This window comes from Pholis gunnellus, assembly GCF_910591455.1.
Source record: "Pholis gunnellus genome assembly, chromosome: 15".
Taxonomy (NCBI): domain Eukaryota; kingdom Metazoa; phylum Chordata; class Actinopteri; order Perciformes; family Pholidae; genus Pholis; species Pholis gunnellus.
The window spans coordinates 23,174,444-23,189,339 of record NC_136542.1 but is presented as its reverse complement, the minus strand read 5'-3'; the positions used below and the strand labels follow the sequence as shown (position 1 = coordinate 23,189,339).

Below are 14,896 nucleotides of genomic sequence, written 5' to 3'. Positions count from 1 at the left end.
GGAGGGTAGTGTAACGGACTGAGTTATGTTATAAGTGTTACTGTGTTATCAATAAGTTGGTGATTGTATTTACGGAAGTCAGTGAAGGCCTCATGAGGATGTTGTTGTGTTATTGAGCCGGGAAGAGAACCGGAAGCTGATGGTTAAGTTGGGAGAACGTTTAACGGACGGACTGTTGTTTTGGCGTAGGCTACGGCCCACAGTAGCCTGTGTACTGTCTGATAATAAAACACCACAAATAAGAGCACGTCTCGTAGCTTTCTTGACCAAGGGTCGCTACAGTACAATGAAAGGCTGAGATACTGATGAAATGATGCGGCCAAAGATCTTAATGAAGAGGAGGCTGTTAGTGTAGCGCAGCTTGACGCAGGGCTGAGATGTGAAGGAGCTGGGCCTGGATAAAGGTGGAGGTCTACTCTAAACAGACGTGAGTACAGCTTCCTGCTGTCGCAGTGTTTTAGAAATATTGATAAGGCAGGGTATGCTAAATGCTGCCTCTGCTCCAAGGAGATGAACTACAGTAACAAGGGCTCACGTGCCCTCTCATCACACTGCCAGACACTGTTCACTGTGATGACCACAGCCAGGGTACTTCCGGTCCCAACAGGGCCCTGAAGTAATGATAGAGAGGGTTAAGGTGCCTGTATCTTCATTTCAGCGGGTTGCAAATTCAGAGGTGTGTATAGATCACAGCTATTACTTTACTCTTCATTCTAATTTAAATAATTTAACTGGATTGAATGCATATTATTTGCAAATAGAAGATAGGCCACAATTCTAACAGCTTTACAGTAACAGTGGAAGTTAATACAGTAACGGGGTTCAATGAAAACTAATCACTTTATTTGTACAGGCGATGGTTCTCGCTACTCTTGCTATCTTTGTTTTTAAATGACAAACTTTTGAAAATGAGACCTCGTTCTCAATGGATTTTGTATACATAAAAGGTTAATAATAATAATAGATTGAAAAAAACTATCCAGCTGTTCAACCAGAGCTGAAATACTGATTAATAACTGAATAATAAATTAGTTTTTTGCTTAAAGTAAATGTCTTATCACTTAATTTTCTTCTCAGAGTGCTACATTTTAAAGATCATATTTAAAATAAAATTATCCCTGCTGTGTCATTGAAAACATAATTATTAAATAATAGTGTATGTATAGGCAACTTGTATTGTTTAAAATAATGTCAGCGGGGACTGTTGGCCCTTGGGCATCTTCACATTATCAAATCTGGCCCTCTTTGAAAAAAGTTTGGACACCCCTGATGTACAATGTGTTCACTGTCCTCCAGTGGTGACAGTGATGAACTACAACATCATTCAAAGGAAATATCTCTGATATTAACATGGAAAAACAGTGCAGATGTATAATGAATGCTCCAAAATGTTAAAAAAAAGTGATGACGCCTGTATCTATATAGTCTATATGCTTTTGGTGCACATTGTGCATTGTGAATATGTAGATCCTAATCTGAAGATCCAAATGAACATTTTTATTATAGTTAATCTATTTTTAGTTTTGTATATGCAGTTAAGTGTTCAGTCTATAAAAGATATGAAACTAGTGAAACAGCAGCAGAATGCTGCTTTTTTTCTCAACAAATGACTTTGCATTACACAGAACAATTTTCCGTTGATGGAAGACTGATTGGCCAATAGTATATTCTGTATGCTATAGCTATGACCATATCAATAAATGATTCAAAAGAAACCAACACCAGCAGTTGTTAGTTTATTGTAACCCTACAAAAGACAGGGTGAGAAAAAAAAATACAAAACTAAAATAAAGTTATAGAAATGAAAGAAAAGTCTCAAACTATCCATCACACACGGACCACAGTTTAATTATTCATATTTTTTAATATAACATCTTGTTGTAATGCTGTGTACATACAAAATATAGCAAACTAAATAAGGCAAATAAATAGAGGTACAATTTACAGGAAAACGGAACATTCCTCAATGTTTGAATCATTGTTTTCTTTAACCCTTATCTCAAACATCAAGAATGGTGTACAAAATGTTTCTTTTTTTTATCCATCTGTACATCTTTTCGGTGGAGGATACTTTTTTTTTCCAACCATAAAAATACCGACTCCTCGCACTTACACGGCCTCTGAAAACGGGTGCAACTTCTCTCAGGCAGTACAAATTGTGGTGCAACAGGTGTGTTTTGTACTGCAAGTCGACACATCACACATTCTGCACACTTCTTCAGGCGTGCAGGTCCACGGCAAGTGCATGATGTGACAGAAATGTGGTGGATAAAAATCCCCCCCTCCCCCCATTTTTTGTCTTTCTACACACGAAGCAGGTGACTTCAGACAGGTGAGGACAGGAGAGTCTCCTCTTTGTGTCCATGTCCCCACCAATCCCACCTTTGCCATCCATCACCTGCCCCGTTTCCCCTCTTTCTTCTTCACACCATGTTTTTTTTTTTGCACCACTCGTTTCGTTGCACCCATCTCATTTCTAGAAGGGGGTCGAAACCCTCGCAATGGTGCCGTAAATGGAAATGTCCCATAATAAAAGTGCATTGAATAAGCTACTAATTTCATTTCCCCTGTACACTCCGCAATCAGCCAGTCAATGGCCGAAATAAACATCCAAACATGTAACAACATAAACGTGTGATAATACTGACAATGTCGCAACGCCCCTCAGTACTGCACTACAATACGGGGGATCAAAGCTCTGGATTAAGAGTTTTAAATGCTCTGCCAAAGTCTTGTACGCTAACTCTGATTAATTGGAACGACAAGAGGAGGTTAGGAAATCCAATAGCTCAAATATACATGAGATGCTGGTTAAAGAATAGGCAATGATACGTCATTTGGGCTGTGTGTGGGAGTTTGAATAGATTTGATTTAATCTCTAAAGTGTCACGTCGTCTCTTCAACCTCACTTCAGCTTCTCTCTGCTTCGGTTTGAGGACAAATGAAAGGACTACACCCTAGGTATAGGATGAGGTACCTCTGTGAAGTGACCCATTGTGGATTAATTAACGGTTTAGGCAAAGAGGAATTTTCTGTACAGGTCAACCCTCTCTGATCACAATGAAGTACACCTGTTGTGGGTCGAGAGTCACATTGTGACTATCTGAAGCCACAAGATGGCGCCAGATAGTCTAATTCCAACCTGCATTTCACTGCACGTTTTCTTTTGGGAGAGCCACACTGAAAACACGATAAAAAGGAATGGTACATGTGTGAAAACAGAACAGAAACACCGGAGGGAACAACGACAAACTGGGAGAGCCATCACCACTGCAGTAATCACATACAGTAGTGGGTGTCGAGTGATGGGTTCATCTGTTCGGAAACACTGGAAATTAAATATAAAATGACGATGAGTAATCCAACACCGAAAATGTCTTTTTCTTGTGTTTTGCAACACTGCTGTAAACCCACCGAGCGCTCATTGAGCCACGTGCAGAGGGAACGTGTCTCTAATTTAACTCCTCGTGTTGATCTGTGACTGTTACCGTGAGAACAACCACTTCACTCCTCCCTTACAAACTGAAGGAAGGGGCTGAGGCGATTTCAAACTCAAACCCATGTTGGTGAGGGCGAACGCCAAAACACGAAGCCTTAGCTAAAACATGCACAACAGGAAGATTAAACAGAGGATGTGTCCAGTTCTTAATTTGCTCTGAAAAGTCTCCTCTTCCTACCGTGTTCCTCGCGAGCTCACACGTGGCTCTATGCTGTACTAAAGTAACCAGGTGACTGACTAAAAATGGCTTTTCTAACAACAAACTGGATGATCACAGTATATTTCATACAAACTTCATGTGCATGTGGTTGGCCTCTACCTGCTTTCCTGAAGACATACGTTCACGTGATTTTAGTTTTTTTAACCCATCCACACTTTCACTCGATGCCCCATGATGCTTCCTCTTCTCCCTAAGGATGGACCAGGAGTGGCTCCCACCACAGCGGAGCCCAGGATTAGAGCCGCCTCCGTGTAGTGAGCTACCCTATACTGCATGTCCGTCTTCAAAGAAACCATCGAAATGTTGTTGAGGGTGAGCCCATACTTTACACCGCAGCCTTTGTCAGCCTTCTGCTAAGGCTCTAGACATGCATATATAAATTAAAAAAAATTAAATAAACATACTACATTGAATATTTCAAAAGGAAAAGTGACCTTGGTCGGGACAGGTTGCATAGTAACGGGGTCTAGAGAAGCTGGAAGGAAAGATGGAAGTAAGGATTGTTTTCTATGACGCTCTCTGAGGCTCCCACTGAATTTCAATCTCTAAGTGCTTTGTTGTGGCCTCACTTTGCAATAAAAGACTCATCCCGTGGTGTAGTCGATGTGTTACCATGCCAACCGGAGTAAAAAAACCCACACAGGAGCACCGTACGATGAGCCTGGATCAAGCACTAGTTTAACTTGAGAAACCCATAACTAGGCCGGTGGCTTTGCCTTGAGCCAGGTGTGTTTTAGCACCAGTGGATCGGACCCTGCGGGTAACGGCGGCGAGACCACTAGAGGCCCAATGAGAACCACTGTACAGCTTCCTTTTGCCGCTGCTGCGGGGTCCACGTGGTCGGCATTCTAGCCGCCGGAGATCGGCTCGAGGAGTGTGAAGTTGGTCAGAAAAGCTACAGTGCAAAAAAAACGTACAGGTGTGAAAAGGACAAGCAATTAGTTTTTTTCTGTTTTGTTTTTTTACATAAAGCACAAAATGTATAGAAATTCACTTCAACACTGATGTGAACTTGAAAACACCGACAAATAATGCATTGTGTGTACAAAACCCCCCAAATGCCATGAAAACATAGATTTGCAATTAGCTTGTCTGCATCTAAATATAAATATATATCAACGCCTAATTGCAGTATGTTTTCGTATTAATACATTTGTTCTCTCTTTGCTTTGGCACTGGTTTAATGCCAGAGCGGTGTGGAAACCATTGATGGGTGGATGCGAGGCTCGACCCTTTGTGGCACAGTCATCACTTTGTCAGGTGGATCAAAATGAGGAGTTGGTTTTCCTTGAGACGAGTTGTATCCTCTGAAAAACTGCAGCCCGGGGTGTTGCGTACGTCCTTCCTGGGAATGCTGTGTGGCCGTCGGGACGAAGCGCGTACCCTTCCTCTCTCTTTCAGAAGCCTACAAAGCATTCTGGGATTTGCCAGTAAAGGCAATTCATGAATACCCGTCGATACTGGGCTGAGAAGTGTCTTTTCTGTGGGACACTGGAAGCAACCATGACCGTGGATGGTAGGGACTACTTCCACTCTTCCCACCTTCTCTTTTCAGTTGGAATCTGCCGAAAGCCCTTCATCCAATCCATTTGCTTGGCCTCGAGTCTATGTACAGTGTGACGGGCTGATCACGGAGTCCTGTGAGTTTAAGAGCCAGGTAGGACTGCTCCAGCTCCAGCCTGGAGGACCTCACAGAGGAAGAGTGAGAGGTTTGTGAGGGGAAAAGGAGGAGCAGGGTTGGAAACTTGAGCACAGTGTTAAGAGGATATGGTGAGAAGATACGGGGTGATGTGTCACAGTGGTCTGTCCATCCATCTGTGGATGCCAACTGTCCTTCGCCCGGCTCAGGAGATCACACAACTTCCAGGACGAACTGGTCGGGGTCCGCTTCGCAGGACCAATCCAAGGAGGGTATCCTTCAAAGCAGCGTGGCTGTCCACACAGTCTGGCCGTTATTTACATTCTGTCCAACGTCAATGGTCACTGTTCGAGGACCTGGACTTAAAGGTGTTAGGAGATCTACACCGCGGCAGAATTTAAGTGTCTAGAGTTTTGTTTTTGTTTGTTTTTTCCTTCCTTTCCCCTGACCTAGTAGTTGACCTTGGCGACGGCCCGTTCGCGGCCCCCACCCTCCACCAGCTGGTTGACGGAGCGCTTGCGGTTCCGCTTGAATTTGTTCAGGTCCTTGTCGAAGACCTCGCCGGAACGCAGCGCCGACACCAGGTCGTCAAACTCTCCGCCGACCTCGTCTGAGGCTCCGCTCTTCTTGGCCCGCCGTTCCCGCTCCCTCTGCTCCTTGAGCTGAAAAACAAAGACACAGGAGACATAGGAACTTAGTGCACAAAGACAAAAACAAGGGTTTTCAATTCTTGTTTTAAATGTTGTAAACTAGAAGGCCTTTGTTATTGCCAGGCAAGAAAGAAAACCATTGCTGTTTTATTCTCTAAACTGTGTGTTTCACCATGGCCTCCATTCGTGCCCTCCTCTCCTCCTCGTCTTTGCGCCGCTGCATGTTCTCCAGGTCCTGCCGCGCCTCGCTGAACGACTGCAAGAAGGTGTCAAAGATCCCAAAGAACTCATCGGGCTGCATCCTCCCTTCTTCCTCCCCAAAGTGCTTCAGAGATTTGGTAAACTGCACAGAGATAGCCATATACATATAATATATATATATATATATATACATATAATATATATATATATATATATATATATATATATATATATATATATATATATATATATATATATATATATATATATATCACACACACAAGTTTTTACATTTTGATAAAAAAGCAGACCGTTTTCTCTGCTATGGACCAGATCTCTCTTCGTCTGTTCTAGTGCACGCGTGAACACACAAACAAGCGAGAACACACACACACACGCACGGTGGGAGAATGACTGCATGTTTCTCGCTTGTTTGTTCAGTCCAAGCTGCCCAGTGCTCTGTGCCAGGACGACGCCTGTAGCCAAAGCTACTCTACATTCCTACACACATGCAGCTCTGCAGTGCAGCAGGCAGCAGAAACACTGCTTTGTTCAAGTTCATTTAGAAGCTAGAATTAGCGCCTGGTGATTGTATGCCCTGGCCAACCAGTTAGGTTGCAGTTTATGTTCACGTCTGTCAAAGATATCATCACTTCATCATTTTATCCTATTAGACAATCGTGTGAAAATATCATAATTAGTGTATGAAGACTTATGGTCATAAACGTATTTTAACCACCAAATTCTAAATCAGTTCATCCTTGAGTCCAGGTGGATGTCTTAGCCAAATTTGAGGAAGATCTCCTCGCAGTGTTCCTGAGATATTGCATTCATGTACGCACGAACGGACCGGATAACGGTCATGGAAGGAATAACCTCTATTTCTGCTTAGTACTTGTTGTGGAAGTCCCAGACATCCCGGGAAACTAAACGCCTTCTTGAGTGGGTTCATAAAATCATCTGGAGGTGATCCGTGGATTTCATTGAGGTGTATTTGCCACACGTCGGCTGGTTTAATACAGCTGTATGAACACAAATTAAACTGATTTTGCTGTGATTTAACTGACGGACAAAAAGGGATGCCGAAATAACTACATAATACATAAGTCTGAATTAATGTTTTGTTAGTTCTCTCCGCAAGACGACAAGCAAATAACTTTTAAAATACTCGTTTTCTTAATGGAGCTCGGATCGATCGGTTCTATTCTAAGCTAACATTGTAGCAGCTCCATCAACACTCAAAATAATGTCATCTAGGAGTAAATATTATTTTTAGATAATACATTTTAAATATATAATTGTTTGTACATACATTTATACACATCATTTTGTCCGGTCTCTACTAATATCAGGTATTGTAGAGTTCTGGGTCCACATCTACAATATTTTTTCCTCCATAGTTTCTGATTCAATGAAAAATTTCAACTCGCATATACGCGAATGAGGAAAATTTGCACTTCCTCTTTGGCTTCTCTTTTCAGACCCGGAGGTTCCTGCCTGGTAATAACTGGGCTGGCACACGGCTTTGTCCCCCTGCAGCCCCAAATCATGTTCAATCTCAAAACATAGCAGTCTTCCAGTTGGACAGCAGCAGTCTCTGCTGTGCTGTTCTCTGGTCTGTTCTTATCCAACGTAAAGGGACTGAAAGCATCATATCCTTCCAGTTTGTAGGTGGTGTACTGTATGTGGTTTTTAGTGTTGGGGTATGAAGGAGTTTGGGCTTTCGCTTTTCTGAGGATGCAAAATTTTGCAGCCGATATAGCTCTTGTATTGTACTTTTAAATACTATATAACTATTTATTTCACTTCTTTTATCACTAATAGTGTTCAATCTATCTAATACAGCAGTTTGGCATCATTTTGAGAGCCTGTGCTATATAAAAACCTGTACGGGATGTATTTGAACCTAACACAGCCTGTGATTGGCCGATTTGCGCAATTCCCACAGTTCTGAACCCGGAAGACTCTGGGCATTGTAGTCATTCGTTCTTTGAGTTGTTTGACCGAATTTGAAGCCAATAAAATAATCGAAAACTGTGATCCGCCCCCATGGGTCAAACCCATTGGCCAAAACTGAAATTATTATTAATTCGTCATAGTTGGTCGTAGAGACTCAGTTGTTGTGATCGAGTAAAGAGAGAGAGCAGCTGAGAATGCAGGAAGTGGATTCAATTTCTTTCGGGCCGATTTTCTTCCAGAAAAACATCTAAAAGGTACGAAGCGTTTCAATATTTATGCTGTGAGGCTGTGTGTTGATCCGAGGTAGAATAATTGTAACTTTTTAACGGTGAAAAGTAGAAATATTCTGAAGCTATAGTTTGACGTAGTTTGTTGTGCTGCTCCTCGTGGATATTCTCTTTGTCTGAAAAGTGCCGTAGATCGCGGCTGGGACCGATAACTGTGAACATTGCTCGCCTTCTCCTGGTGAGAAATAGGTGAAATTGTGGTACTTTGTGCATATATATATTTTTTGAGTGATTAAAATAGGTTACATGGTCCATTTGATCAGAATCTCTTCATCATGTACGTTTTTTAAATATTTTAAAATATCATTTCATTCGTTCTCAAAAGTGATTTGTACTACATGTGTACACTCTTTGCCCCCTTAAAAGGGGGCTCTCGGGCTCAAGAGGGCTCCACGTTGTGGATGACAACGAGATTTAAAAAGCAATCCATCCAATAGTTGTCAATATGTTTCCTCAACTATAAATGTCAACCTGAAAATGAGAATGGTTTGCTCTGGAGTGGAGCTTGTGGAAGTATTAAGTATATGCCAGTTGTCTTAAATCAGGGGTCCCCAAACTTTTTCCTGTGAGGGCCACATCACTGAACATATCGTTTGACCTAGGGCCCGATTATGGGGGGGGGGGGGGGGGGGGGGGTGCTACGCGCAGGTGAGCGACTGTTGCATCGTGCGCGCGGATCGGGGCGGAACACCGCCGTGCGCGATATACAGAGAGCAGGGGAATTGAAAACGCGCGACCATGTAGTGACAGACATGACATGCCGGCGTGTAAATAAATTAAGCACAAGTACTCGTCCTTCAAGCTCCCGTCTCTTCTACTTCTTCTACTCTACAGGGTGCGCGCATGACAGCTCTCATCTCGTTCGCCCCCTGGTGGTTGGCTGATTCAGGAAGCGTTTGATTTGATATGTAGCAGAGCACGTATTTTAAACGTCAATATCGCAGCCAAAATCGTGATCGCAATTAAAATTCGATTAATTGTGCAGACTGAAAAAAAAATCATAATGCGTCTCTGGTATTGTTCAGGGGGCCGGACCAAATGTGGAGGCAGGCCGCATCCGGCCCGCGGGCTGTAGTTTGGCGACCACTGTCTTAAATGGACAAAAAACATGCTACCATGGCCTTTTAAAAGTCTGCAGTTTCTCACTCCAACAGCATCTGGTTTTAAATCATGTGACCAACAAATGGGGTGTGTTTCTTCCATGCTGTGGGCAATGAATAGATCAAACACAACTGATCCTTTTTATGCACATTATATATGAGCTCAGTGGTGTCTGGCGCCATCATCAGGTCAGAATTTGAACTTGTGCAATACTTTGCTTTATGATCAAATATCTGTGGAAACTGTTAGCATGGTAAACATTATGTCAGTTTCCTGTATCTGTGTCACGTGGGTTTCACCACTGCCCCGCCCCTTTAGGGAGACTAGCGGTCCTGATTCTATTAACTCCAATGGAAGAAGTGAACACATGTTATGACCGATTCTTTCGCTTCATATTCACCAAAGTGAATATTGGACCCATTTTCAAAAGCCACATATATTCCAAACATTCTGACACTAAAATAGTTCTTAGATAGACTAAACTTTGTTGGAGATCTTTCTCTATCTCAGCAACACGCTCTCACATGTCAGTCAACTATAGTTGGCAAATGCCCTAGATAACTTTTAATGCTAAAGATGGCTATTAGGTGTGTAATAATCTAATGTTAGCAAAAGAAGATACAAATCTGATGCAAATCTAACTCAATATGCTTTTATCCATCCAGACGACTTTCACAACCATTCCAAACAAGGTGAGGGAATGGGGTTTTAAATGTACGCTATATTAAGAATACGTTCACTTTATCTTGCCGTGAGACAGATGTTTCTGACGGGGAACTGAAATCCGCTGTATCCATCTATTCTCTCGCCAAAGCCACCAGACCCCATTGAAAAAAAATGTAATTTTGCCTCACAGTTCACGGGGGATGCTGTTTTACCGCTGCCTCGATTGGTTGGTTGGTTTCTTTGTGTCATTGTGTGACTTTGGTGAACCCAAACTACCCAAAGTCACACTATAACACAAACTAACCCATGGCTGGCAAGCGCGTTCTGCTGCCACCCCAGCTCTGCTCCTGTGCCGGTACACCTGTCTGTACCTCGTGTCCACCGCCATCCGTAGGTAAGATATTTATGTCGCATCTATATTTCCCCCGCCGTCAGCAGTGGAATGAATGGCTTGTAAACTGAGCTGTTTTGCTCTTGGAGAGAGATAGATCTTGTATTGTCTGAGAACATGTTGACGTGTGGGTGTGTTGTGAAGGATAAACCCGACCGATCTCTCCGGGTAAGAGAAAAATCCCTCCTGTCCTCTGGAAACCTCTGTCCCAATAACCCACATGACCTTGGATAACTGTAATCCTTTGTAATGTATGTAGTAGTGTCTGGCAAGGGTGTGTGTGTGTGTCTCTCACAGACACACATTTGTTTCTATGGAGATTTATGAGCCTCACCGGACTGCCTGCTCTGTTTAGTGATTCTCCTCCACCTTCTTCAGACCGAAGAAGGTGGAGGCACCCACTTGCGCACCCACACTTCCATATTTGTATTCCACTGGAAACCCTCATGGAGCGTCAGACAACCTTGACAAGCACTGAGTTGATGCGTCAGACTCCCCACTTACCAACCACGGAAACACACACACACACGCTAGGAAAAGTGTTTAGAGTCTGGGCCGGTGAACACAGGTTCTTTTGTTTCACAGCAGTAACCGGTGCCCTGCTCCTCCCGTTCTGTTCCCATGACGTCCCAACTAGCCCGTCTTACCTTTTTACCGACCTGCTCCTTGAACAAATAATTAAGCAGAGGGGAGGCTCTATATGAAACCCGAGGGCCCTTCCTCCTGTCTTCCTATCTGTCCATCTCAAAATCTGTCGATCCTTTGGGTGAATTTAAGTAATCTGGGCATTTTAGCAACAAGGACGGGCCTCATAATAAAGTCGAATGTGATATGTGGAAGACAAAAGATTTAAAGCTTCTAATGTGTCAGCATCTGGATGCTAAACGTGCAACAGAGCGCCAAAAGGTCTGCACATTAAATAACACGGTCACATAAATCTTTTCGACACCGTCTAACTTTGGGACTCCCACAGTCCCGCTGATGTCTTCAGCTTGCATACTTCCTACCATTCATCAATGCATGAGCCAGTAAGGTTCAAAAGGCCATTTGTCCCAGTAGCAGAAAGAAGGGGAGTGTGGATTACACCAACTCAAAGAGACTAACACAAATAAAGAGAGGGGAATCTTGTCAATGCTGGGTTTCCCCGGTGCTGCTGAAGTCATCACGCTAGACTAAGGGGGACGCGCAGAGGTTTAATGGTTTCTCCCTTCAGTATTCTGTCTCTGTCTTTCTCCCTCCTCTTCGGGCTGTCCATCATGAATGTTTAACAGTAAGGACTACTAGCACAGGGTGCATTAGAGCCACCCACATGGACATATGAATTTAGTCTCTCACATACACGACTCGCTGTACAACAGAGCAGTTATGAAGTTCTCTACCTTGTCCTTGGCCTCACTCAGCTGGTCCTCCAGCTCGGAGAAGCTGAAGCCGGCCACGGTGATGAAGTCCCCGATCACGGCTACAAACTTGTCCCCACATTCCCGCGTCCGGCTCTGCTGGTAGTGCAGCTCCTGGAGCACGAGGAAAAAGAATGAAAAGTGGTAAAATGAAGTTTTTTTTATGTGCTTTCTTATAGAAGAAGGAGAAAGACAGAGAGACAGATAGTGGAGTCAAGTTGAGAGTGTCCACTCAGTAGCGATGATTTTAAGGTTCCTCAGCTACAGCTAGTCGATCTCTGTGAAGTGTAATATGTGTATATCCTTGTTTCTGTGTGTGGCTGTGAATGTAAAATGTGCTGCTCCATGTCAGTGTGGGACGTTTAAAACACCTCGCCCCACCGTCCATCTCTGCTCTGCTCCAAAAACATGATTACAGACGGGAGAAGAACCGATGGGAGGGAACGTGACACAAACACATAACGACTCACCGCTTCTAGAGCCTTCAGTCCACTTTTGATATTGTGCACCTCTTTTTCCAACTCCAACAAACTGGTGAAAGACAGAAAAATAAAAACAGATATGGAGGCAGTCACTTGTCTTGTACTGCACTTCCCTACACGTTTTGGGGTACAAACTTGTGTCCTGATTTACATTTTCAAATGTGGAAAAAAAGCAGGAATTAGAAAATAACTTATTAGAGATCACATCCTGCAGTATACAGCAGCATAGTGTTTTGATTGAGTATTCATTGCGATGCTTTAAAGCTCATCCACTCAGGGTTAATAAGCATCATAACAAAAGATACATAGCTATGGTGAACAACAGTCGTGCGCTCACTTGACTTTGGCGGCCTCTGGCACACTGCTGAGGTCGTCCTGGATGTGCAGCGTGTCATTGTAGTTCTTCTCAACAATCATGATCAGGTAGTGCAACATGGTGATGTTCCTGTTGAATCGCAGGTCCAGACAAGAGCATATCAACAACAGTGATCTTGTAAACACCTCTTCTTGTAGAATTGCTTATTGAAAGATCATCTTGAATTAAAATATAATTTTGTATTCTACCCCTTAAATCCTAGGCTGTTTTTGCTCAGTTTTAACACTTTATCATTACTTCATTTGCAGGCTTATGACCTTCACCAGGAATGCCAGATATTGCTATTTTCAGGAAAGCAAGTTGTTTAGAAATACAACCATATGGCATGGTGGCAGTGCTATAAAAAATCCAGAGCAAAGGAGCTATGTATATCCACATTGATTGAGAAGACCAAGGGATATAAGGACTATGTTGATAGGACATTTCAAAAGTTTAAAAAGGTGCTAAATTTGAAATTCATAGAATGTCTATGATTGAGGGATTGCCTCCACAAAGTTCTCAACATGGCGACAGCGGAGCAGCTAACGGTCTAATTTTTGTGTATTTTGACAATTTGAAGTCAAGGAAACTCGTGTTGCGTTAGTTACTAGCAGTCCAGAAATCTAAATTTGAGGCCAAATCCGACAGACATCTGAAAAAAGCAAGTAACCACAGTCCCCCCTGGCCTACCTGTCTATGCTGGACTTGGTGTCAGCGATCTTGTTGAGGCTGGAGACCTTGAAGCCGTAGGCGTTGCCTCTCTGGCCCTTGTTCATGAAGTTGCCGAAGGCCAGCACCACCTCCAGGATCTGAGTCAGCCTCTTGCTTCGGACTACCTCCTTGGATGCGTTCAGGATGGCTGGAGGGAAAAATGGAAAGAGAGAGGGAGAGAGAGAAGCAGCTGGAGAGATCATATAGTTGGTGATTGATGTGTCTGCACTTTGCTTAGTGCATCATTTAACCTTTTATATTATATAATGAACTGGCCTTTTTCCACTCCCGCCCTCTTCATTCTGTTTCTCCATTCTGTTTCTCCACTCAGCCCCCCCATGCACACCCATGGAAATGGAAGTCTCAACTGTGCGCGCCCCAAAGGCTCTCAATCCCTTCCTTCATTTCTAAAATCCTTCTTGATGATTGATCAAGAACCAGGCAGCTCAGTGGAGAAACCCATCACGTCTCTCCATCCATCCATAAAACAACAGGGGGGGCGGGGGGAGAACAGACTTGTCTGGCTAAGTGCAGGTGGTTCCCCCTCTCCACAGAGGAAAACCTTGGTGTGGATGTGAAAACCATTAACAGAACCCATGTTGTTATCGTTACAGTTTTTTTTCAGCATGGGAACCATTCCTCTGGCTCTGCTGACAGGGTTCTGAAGGGGTGGAGGAAGGTCTGGCGAGCCAACTGCACTTGTCTCACGAAATGCTTCGATTGAACGTGCTGGGTGGTCCGAGGAAATGCAGTTTCATCTAGAGTATATATGAAAGTAACATGAATAATAAGAGAGGGATACGAATTTTATTATGGGCATCGACGAACATTGGGGTCTGGATCCAACAACAAAGACTCTGGAGGCTCTAACTCACGGGATTATTCCTCTGCTCTGCTCCTCTCTTTCCAGTGATGTGTGTTACAAAATACAAACCAGCTACAGCACACGCAGGACAAAAAACGTCAGTCAGCACTCGTTGCAAATAAAATGCTGCTGGCGCAAATTATGTGATGTGCTCGTCAGAGCCACCCCCCCAAAAAAAGCATTTAGGCCAGAGGAAAAGTGTCTTTGGAGCAGCTCTGGCTCAAATGGACACAGTGACAGCTCAGTCTCGACACACCCGTGAGCACAGCCGGTCTACGGAGTCTTTGAAGTGAGCTGCAGTGTTTCTCAACGGGGGCCAGCTTTCCAGAACAGCCTCCGTGGTAACCTGGAAGATGGCTTGGAAGGAAAAAACACAACAGTGGAGCCAACATACAGTTGGCCACCCGCTCTCACCACAAACACGTACAACAGAGAAGGGATTTCACAAGTCGTCGTGAAAGGCGTCGGTCGAA

At 43.6% G+C, this 14,896-nt stretch overlaps 1 protein-coding gene across 2 annotated transcripts in view; it reads right to left on the bottom strand.

Annotated features, from left to right (window-relative positions):
- Positions 1-1,844: 1,844 nt before the first annotated feature.
- daam2 (dishevelled associated activator of morphogenesis 2) overlaps positions 1,845-14,896 on the bottom strand; it is a 146,878-nt gene continuing 133,826 nt past the window's right edge. For both annotated transcript variants that reach the window (XM_079174152.1, XM_079174153.1), the window contains 6 exons: positions 13,538-13,706; positions 12,830-12,937; positions 12,481-12,541; positions 11,993-12,124; positions 6,181-6,351; positions 1,845-6,020 (listed from right to left, as the gene is read on the bottom strand). In XM_079174152.1, the coding sequence (XP_079030278.1) occupies positions 5,808-6,020; positions 6,181-6,351; positions 11,993-12,124; positions 12,481-12,541; positions 12,830-12,937; positions 13,538-13,706 (854 nt within the window). In that variant the 3' untranslated portion in view covers positions 1,845-5,807. The remainder of the gene's footprint in view (positions 6,021-6,180; positions 6,352-11,992; positions 12,125-12,480; positions 12,542-12,829; positions 12,938-13,537; positions 13,707-14,896) is intronic.